The sequence below is a fragment of the Aegilops tauschii genome, chromosome 7, assembly GCF_002575655.3.
Source record: "Aegilops tauschii subsp. strangulata cultivar AL8/78 chromosome 7, Aet v6.0, whole genome shotgun sequence".
In the NCBI taxonomy this organism is placed as follows: domain Eukaryota; kingdom Viridiplantae; phylum Streptophyta; class Magnoliopsida; order Poales; family Poaceae; genus Aegilops; species Aegilops tauschii.
The window spans coordinates 601,068,944-601,078,547 of NC_053041.3; the positions used below are offsets into that span (position 1 = coordinate 601,068,944).

Sequence of the window (9,604 nt, forward strand, 5' to 3'; positions counted from 1 at the left end):
GGCCTGCATCCCTGAAGCCAACGTCTTTTGCAAGCATCATAAGACCAATACACTGATTTCAAACATTTCCTGCCCATTGGGTACTGTTCATCTGTCACAACATGAGTAGACACAAGAAATGTGGAGCCAAGGTTACATGTCCTCAGTTCCTGACCATAGTCCTACAACTTACTAAACTGTTCATCCTCATCCCCATGAATTATCTTCGGAGCTTGTTTCCTAGCCCTAGCTAACTTCCATCTGTTAATAGTAATGTGAAGCTCCTTTGTAACCTTCCTTGAAAATGTGCCAAGGCCCATCTTTTGGTCATCCCTGAATTCATCAATGAAAATTTTTGTAAGGAAATTGGCTGTCAGTGCTTTCAACTCCCATGCCTTCTGACACTTGTGGTCTGGAGCATAAACCTTTATCACAAAGCCTCCTGTCCTATTGTCCAATCCAGCTTTAAGAAGCCATGGACAACCAGGCTTGCACACTGCCTCCAATCTGGTTTTTTCATTCTTTATCTTCTTGATCTCAACTCTATTCCTTATTGAATATGCATTCAGAGCTTGCCTTAGTTGCTTGACATCTCCAAAGACCATGCCTACTCTGAATATAGGAGAGTCCATGTCCACCTTTGCATTGAAAGCACTGAACTTGTATTTCAGGTTATCTTCTTCTTCTCTTGACAAATCAAGGTCCTCATCCTCAAGTACATATTCAGGCTCATCATCTATCTCTTCCGGTTCCTCTTCATCCACACAAAAATCAATGTACTCATCAAAGAGATCATCATCTCCCTCATCAATGCCGAAGTCACTATCACTAAAGTCTGAATCTGTCAATTCTCCCACTGTCTCTGCTTGCTCTGAAACTGCAATTTGCAAGTTTGCACTTGATGTCTCTGCTGCTTGAACTGAAACTTCCATGTGCTAACTTCCACTAGCTGCTTGCTCAGAGAGAATAATTTCAACCAATGATCTGGACACTGAGCTAGGCATTGTATATATGGCATCATGCTTGCAAATCTGAATAAAGTCTGAATGGTCAATCAATATCTCCAGCACCTTATGGACTGCACTTGCTGTGATCATGTACTGGACATCAACATCTCCTCTAATTGGCACCAGCCCTTCTGACAATAGGCACCCAGGCCTACACCAATAGATGTGGTGCTCCCACACAGGATAGCTCAACCATTGCAGATGTTTTTCAATAAATGAATATGAGAAATTAGCAGCAGAGCAATAATCCAGAATCTCCACACTAGCACTTGCATACTCCAGGTTGCTACTTGGTCCACAAAAAATGCCATTATGCTCAATTTGCAAAGTGAAGAATGTAGATTCCACAGCCATGCCCATTGCTGCATCACACACTGCACAACAAATTCAGAGCATGATCAGCAATATTCAAACAATGAAAATATTCAGCAGTGTCAACATTATTCAGACTTTCAGAGCAGTACAATATCAAGAATAGTAACATCAACTACCCAAAATCACACATTTTCATTTAGCTCTGCCCAAAAACCACACATTTTCATATATCCTACCCCAAAACCCCAACTTTATGGCCCAAAACCCCAACTTTATGGCCAAAAACCCCAACTTTATGTCTCAAAACCCCAACTGTATGGCACAATCTTCAGAACCAACATGTTCACGATCAACTTCAACATTACAACCAGTACAGGCCTAAATCCACATATTTCCTAGCAAAATAACTGAACTTCATGACAGAAAACATCAACTTTAGAGCCCTAAACCCCTACTTTCCTCTGCTCCAACAACATAAACCCTAGCAATCGAACCGAACCTCCAATCCCACTCCGCAGCAACCTTCTAATCTACCACGGCGACCAACCCCGGCGAGTAACGGTGCCGATCAACCCCGGCGACCAACCACGGCGAGTGCCAAAAAAGCAAACAGAAAGCAGAGGTGAAGGAGGGCGGGCCTTACCGTAATCCGACGGAAATGCGCCTGGTTCGCAGACGAGGCCGACGGATTCTGGTGGCTCCATGGCCGCCGCGATGACCGGCGACGTCGCCGCCGTCGCTGGCGTCAGGGAAACGGACGCCGTCGCCACTCCCCGCGGCTCCTGTAATTGAGGTGAAGTGATTTCCCGACCAGGTGAGAGGGGCGCAATATTAAATAGCCAAGGGAGGGCTAGACAGGGACTGCGGGCGTGATTTCCAGAAACATTGAGGGGTTTTCTGCAAAAGAGCCGGTCCGACCAGGTGTGCCACGCAGCAGCCAGATGGGCGCCAATTGTCTGTCTCTGATTGGCTGTGGACTAAACCATCACATAGTTTGCAAGTTTGTGGATGAATTGATCACCTTTTGCAAGTTTATGGACTAAACCATCACATCCAATGCATGTTTCTGGGCCTCTAGTGCTCTTGCCTCATATATCAAGTACCACAGGTCTATACAAACACGCTCTTTAGGTATGACCTCATTGTTTGGCCTCCTCGTTTAAGGAAAACGACACAAAAGGTTGACGCCAACTCCTGGCTTAGAGTATCTACAACCGGACTTTGCAAATTCGGCGCATCAAACGACCGCGGCCGTGGGTGTGTCCACGGACAGTGGCTGGTTACACCTCATATTAGCCGTTCTGCGTCCGAGTCTCTCATATTTCAAGCTCTTGATCCAAACAAAGCATGCAAAAGAAATTCTACGTACTACTCTAACTAATCTTCTTCGTCAGAGATGTACACAACGTCGGTGCCGGTCGCCGGCTAAACGGGCGCGTAGGAGGGCTCCGGCTCATCCTCCTCCTGCTAGACCTCATCCATGTAGGAGAGCATCCCGCCTCCTCCGCGGCCTCCATCTCCTGCCGGCGACGGCATCTGACCTCCGCAGCCAACTCCGAGCGGAGGGCATCTAGAATGGCTTGCTCCTTCGTCTGCAGATCCGCGTCGCCAGCGTCCCCCACATCCTCCTCCTCTGGCTCATCCACCACCACCTCCTCCTTCTCCTCCTTCAGATCCACTGCATCCGGAGGTATTCCCGCGGGAATCCGGGCTTCGCGCCTTGCCCGGCGACGTGGGGGCATGGCTACTAGACGGACGAGGGAGTGGAAAATGGTGGCGATAAAAATGCGGAGGGAAATGTGGATGATAGGATTTCGGTGCCGCCGGTCGACTTAAATAGCCGAACTAGGCACTACGCGGCCCGCCAGAGCAGTGCCATGCGGCGACGTCGGTCCGACGGAGGAGACGAGTTTGGGACCGTCGGGTTTCTGGGCGTTTTCGTGTGGGACTCCATCGTCAATCCGACATGGCGGGCGTGCCCGGGTGCATCCGGGCGCCCCATATCCACCCCATATTTGGGTTGGATATGAGGGGCGCCTGTCAGCCCGAGCATTAATTTGAGGGTTGTTTGAGGCGCCCGTCTGGGTCAGATTTTGATGACCGGTCAGTGACCGGGCGGGTCGCCTGGGTGTTTAAAGCCGGTTTGAGACGCCCGGCTATAGATGCTCTAACGCAGCTAGGTAAGGTAACCCCGCCTAGCGCAGGGCACGACACATATGGGTGGGTGCCTCTCGCCTTCGTTTATTTGGTGTCGACGGTGTCAGCTACGCACAACTTTGATTTGTACCACGAGTTTAAAGTGTACGGTCGGTTAAGTCTACACGCGAGCAATGGAAGTTTGGTTCCAACTCGTGGAATTTCATTTGAGGCGCCTATGAATGGACTCCTAGGCCCTTCCTGGTGCTCCATGATGGACATGTGCTAAGCATGCCGCATAAGCGAAAAAAATGACATGTCACATAAATTAAGGATGATAGAGAGCACTTTAATGACCCTAGGAAGAACCAATGTCAAGCGCGTGAACCTAGACAAACTACTTAAATGAAAGAAGCTGACCAATGCATGAAAAAGTTTAGGTGCTAAATCATTAAATAAAGTGTGCCTAGCAACAACAAGTGAAGCACCTATGCATTGGCGAGTTTAGTTGCTAAGATATTTAATGCACTTAGCACCTCATCTAAGCATCTTTGCATTGGAAGGGTCCTAACGGCCAAACTGGGGCACCGCTGGAACGGGGAACAAGACCTCTCTCGGCATGGACATAACTCTTATGGTATGTTGGGCTACTCTTCTGGGCTCCCAAGCTAGTCCCTCCGTCTAGGTGTGTAAGTCATCTTACGAAAACCAAATAATCCGAAAACACTTAGGCGCGGTGCATTAACTTTTAGCTCGTTTCTTATTTCTTGACATATCAATCAATAAGAGATGAGGAGTGTGCATGCTTTTAATGACTTGAGGCTACCAAACACGACATGAAGTGGTTAGTTCATTGCATGCAATGCTATTAATTAGCAAATAAACATTAAGGTCTCTCGTTTTCTCCTCCTCCTTGGCACGGTGCACAACCTAAGAGCATGGTTAATAATATAGCCAGCTGCTGGCTATAAGCCAGTGCCATGTCATCTACAGCCTATCTTACAACCAGCATGTACAATAGTAGATCAAAAGAGTATACTACTTTTTTATTATGTGGCCCACCTTTCATTCTCACAAAGTGCCTAGGAGCACGTGCTAGATCTGGCTCTTCAGGAAGAGCCCGCTTACCTTCTCTCTCCTCTTCTCTTTCCTCCAACTAAGCAGAAATATACTTGTTTATTCCTTATAGCCCGCTGACTCAGCTCTATTGTACTTGCTCTAAGATGACTTACTCACCTAGACAGAGGGAGTATTTTTTTAGAGAAAAGGCACGAACTTCAAATTAATGAAGCCATCAACCGGTTAGGATCGATACAATGGTGCTGAATTACAAAGGCAAAGACTTGACCAAAAATTAAAGAAATGCATGCCATATTTACTACGACCAAGAGCAGCAAAGAACAAAGTAGCAAGAATAACTGCAATCAAGCCGCCAGAGATCTTGCACAGCCGGAACAACGGAGCCGAAGCCACCCGACAACAGAATTGCCGTGAACATGAACATCCAAACCGCTTGGAGGAAACCATCGACTCCACCGCCTGCCGCCTCGGGCCACTGCGAGGGGAGACCACTATCTCCCCTTCGTCTAGACCGTGTCGAACACGCGGACGCTCACCACCGGCCGGCAACCAACCAACAACCAAGGCGAGGAGCCGCTGAAGGATGCGGAAGGACCCACATGTCACCACAAACGTCGGCACTCAAGGGACCCGGACATCGCCGCTGCCACCCACCACCACGCACTAGCCCCACACAATCCTCAGCCCCCCTGAACCACGCCTCCAGGAAGGCCCAAGACGCCAGAACGCCTCCACCGTCCGGCCAAAAGGCCAAAGCTTTTGCCTGGGGAAGGAACGAGGAGGGGGTGGGGTGGATCTGGAAGCTCGACCTGCCCTCAAGAGGGGAAACGGCACCGGAGCAACATCGACGTCGAGGTGGACGCCAAACCGACCAGGGCTCCCAAGCTACTTGCGCTACAATGGTGGCCGTCGTTGCCTAAAGCGAGCGACAATAGGCTTTTTTTAACACACTACAGACGCGCAGACGTTCATACATATGCACATAGACTCAACTCTATAAACACACACGTACGTACACCCTATCCGTATGAGCACCTTCGAAAGACTCAGCTGGCACATCATTTTGAGATTGACGAAGAGCAAGCGACGATAGGCTGCCATTCTTAACACATATTTTTTTGTAATTTCACAAAAAAACTAAAATATGTTTTTTATTTAACGCTTTGAAAAAATAGTTGTTGCATAATTTTGTAGAATTAAAATATTAATGGGAATTTTCATCTATATAAATGTCATATGGGAGCTGACTTAAAAAATGTTCATCTCATCAGACTCCACCCTAAAGAACATGGGTGGGGTCTGCGGATGTCCGAGGATGCCTAGGCAGCAGCCGAAGAGATACAGCGGCGACGACAGCGGACGATGACGGTGGAGACGAAAGGAAGGAGGGAGCAGGGGTGGAGTGGAATAGAAGGGGACCGTGGGGGGATTTCAGTGAGGCAGGGTTGTCGGAGTCCTACCTGGCTGGTGTCCGGACTACTGCACAACCCCGCAAGTTTGCCTTCAGTTTGCAGGAAAATGGACGTCCAAACCGGTGTGCGGACGGTGGGTATCGTGTTGAATGGCAAAACACGTCCAGAGAACTCGGTCCGGTAGGATGCGGGTGGTTCAAGCCTTCGAGGGTCCACGTTGGAGATGCCTATCATTTGTAAGACAAGCTTTTACTTTTAGTTTTTTTTTTGAAAAAGTAGGCAAGGTAGTAGTGCAGGAACAGTAGAAAAACTGGCCGTGTGTGAGGCAGCAAGTCACCGAAACAGCTGGTATATTTGTACATGTGAGAAACAATAAAGAGAGTGAGAGAAAAAGAAGCCGGGGGGTTCAGCTCCAACAGGGATAGAGAAGCTGAGTGGTTCTGCTAAACTTCAGTGCTATTGTACGTTCCGTGTGTTTGACCCACATCGATCTTAGAGAGAGGAGTTGAGCTGAGTGATTCAACTACAACGTGTCTTCTTGTCTGGGCGCTCGTCGCTGGAGAGCCCTTGCTCGTATGTTGACTCGCTCGCTTCCGTTTCTCTGGAGAATTCCTTCGCCCACTCGCAGTCGCGACAATGGCGAACAGCAGCAGCATGCATGTGAAGCGCTGAACTGCAAGAACGAGACAGAGAGAGTGTGTGTGTGTGCCTCTCACGTGCCTAGAGGCACAGATGACTCCACCACGTGCGCCCGCATCTTCTTGGCAGGCGGCGGGCACTGCGGCACGGCGACAAAGACGGTGGTCAGGTCGTGCGGCACCGGGTAGAAGAAGAGCCGCTGCTGCAGCGGCGCGCGCTTCCTCGTCGGCACCGGCGCCGACTTCCGCGGCGCGGGCGGGCACACCGTGGCCGGCACCAGCGCGCTGTCGGCCGTCGTCGGCGTGGTGAAGCTGCCCTCGTCGCCGGCAGTGGCCCCCGCTCCGCAGCTGTCTCGCGGCCCAATTTCTACACCCGTGGCCAGCGGCGTGGCGAAGCCGACGTCGACGCCGTCATCTTGCTTCAGTGGCGCGATGGGCAGCATAGCCATGGAGCCGCTCGCCCTCGGCGTGACGCAGCCGTTGTCGGCGGCAGCGTCGTCGTCCGCTCCTCCTGCAGCGACCGGCCGCGCGCCGCTCGCCTTGGGTGTGACGCAGCCGGTTTCGGCAGCGCCATCGTCCGCCCCCGGCCCTGCAGTAGCCCGCGCGCCGCCCACGGCCGTCTGGATCGGCCGGAGCTCCGCCAATTCGGATATTTCCGCGACGTCGAAGCCCATGGACGCTGAATAGCGCGCTGATCCCGCTGCTGCTCTAGATCCTCTCTCAAGGGATCCAAGAAATAGATTATGCCAGAGAATTGCCCGAGGTGGGGAGCTAGCCAAGCCAGTGGTGTGGTGTGGCTCTGCTTGCTTGTGTGTGGTCTTTTCTAGTAGCGTGTAGGACGAGGAGGAAGGGAGGAGGGAGGAGGCAGGCGTTGTGGAGGTGATGATGGGGAGGAGAAGGAGTGGCTAAACAAGTAAAGGAGAAGCAAGCGAGGAACAGAATTATATGCAGGCAACAAGCAAAGGCCGGGCGCATGTTAAATAGATCATGGCCCTGCCATGAGAGAGAACAGAGGCAGAGTGTGAGAGTGAGAGTGAGGTGGAGAGAGAAGGCAGTGCAAATGGAGTGGCGCAAATGATTGTGGGGGGAATGCATGAGAGGGTGGTGAAACTCTTGGATCGAGTAAGTAGATCGCAGCCCCCATAAAGCTTCCATGTTCCATCTCTCTCCCTCACTCTACCATGGTCTCTCTCCCTCTCTGAGAAAAAGGGATAAATACGGATCAGATCAGACGGATCCGGAGCAGCAAGAACCAGAAGGATGCCGGCAGGCCGGCTGCAGGGGCCGGCTGAGCATGAATTTTCACTGCACCAGGGTTAATTTCTCTGCCCTCTTCACAGTTGTTGAAGGACGATGATTAATGTATACTTAATTACAGTACTCCTACTACAGATCAGAGCGGCTCAAGAATGTTGTTCTCCCTACTCCTCCTACCTACCTACAGCTGCATACAGGTGGTGCAGAAGGATGTTTACAGCAGCACACTGAAGTTAATCTAGCTAGTTTCCAAGGCATGTTCTTCTGTAGTATTGCTGTAGACTAGTACTAGTACTCTGTACTCTACTAGGACGATGCATGCATCATCTATCTGTATTGCTATAGAGTAGCTAGGACGTACAACTATGGTTAATTGCCGCCATGTGTATTGCTTGTTAGAGGAGATGCCTCCCATGACCCCATCAATTTTGCATCGCTGGATGCTTTACATACACATGCATGGATCTGTCCTATTGCCACCGACTAGAAACTACTTATATTCTGATATTCATCAGATTTTCTAGCACAATTAGTACTGCTGTAAACAAAATTGAAGATTGGATTAGATTACAGACACATTTAAAACAAATGAATGACGATGCAGGAATCCAATGCGACAAGTTGCGTAGTAGCAGTAAGAAGAAGAAGAAGAAATGGTGATGCAAACAGGAGTTAGTAGGAGGGTAAATGGTTCATGTGGCCGTGTCATGCATGCCTCATACTATGTGGAAGCACTGACATGTCGGCCCCGCGCCCCTGCACAGTGAGCAGAACCGTGGGACACGGCCCTAATAATTTTCGCTGCAGGCTGCGCCGGTCGATCATCCCACCCAATGTCAGCCGTCAGATGGACCCTGTCTCTGCCTGGCGCGCTGCGCTGCTCCGCGTCAATTTCAGAGCCACTGCGACAGGAGAATTTTGTTCAACTAATTTCTTAGTGCTACGTAAGCGGATCACAAAGATAAGGTAGGCAACACAATCACGTTAATTTTTTTTAGAAAGTCGGAGTACAGCGTATAGTATACATGCACTGCCAGTCATCTCGCAGTGCCGTAGCTAGCGATTTACCAAAGCCTGGCACGCCGTAAGCATCATATATTTGTTTAAACATCGTCGGCAATATAAGCAGTAACGCTTCATAGATCATAAAAATAAATAAAAACATGAGATACAATACCAAATAACTCGTTAAACACTAGCCACACAACCAAACCTTTCAACGTCTCGACGACAAAAGTCCAATCTTCGACGTTCATCCTTTTTGTGATCAACTGTGCGTTTACCTGAACACGCTGGTATCGTGTGTATGGTCAGATGTGAGCGCGTGCCCGTTTACATGGCATGCAGTCTCATATACTAGACCTGTAGCACGCCTTGGCGCGCGTTGCCGGGTCCCCACACTTGTGGCTAAACATGTGTATAGTTATACTATAATACCACATGCACCATTTTAGATAACATGATAATATACAATATATATTTCACATGTCTGCAATACGCAAAGGTACATGGCAACAAACAGATGAAAGAATGACACAAGAGGGAGTAACTTGTAATAATAAAATGGTTCAGTTCATTATATCACTTTGAGCATGTCATGGAAAATGCATCATGATATACCAAAAGCAGGTCCTAACGATAGTGAAAGAGATCAACAGATATGGTTCTTCTAATTCTGAGCCCATCTTCGAGAGAAATTACATATTTACATATCTCCTAATTCTGATCCCGTCTTTCTATAGTTCAGTCTTCAATAATTATTTCAACATCAACAGTATAT

The 9,604-nt window shown here is 49.2% G+C and overlaps 1 protein-coding gene across 1 annotated transcript; it reads right to left on the bottom strand.

The window, feature by feature from the left end:
- Positions 1-6,260: 6,260 nt before the first annotated feature.
- Positions 6,261-8,216, bottom strand: LOC109777207 (uncharacterized). Its single transcript, XM_020335846.4, has one exon. The coding sequence runs from the start codon at positions 7,239-7,241 to the stop codon at positions 6,642-6,644; it is 600 nt and encodes a 199-aa protein (XP_020191435.1). The 5' UTR covers positions 7,242-8,216; the 3' UTR covers positions 6,261-6,641.
- Between the last annotated feature and the right edge of the window lie 1,388 nt (positions 8,217-9,604).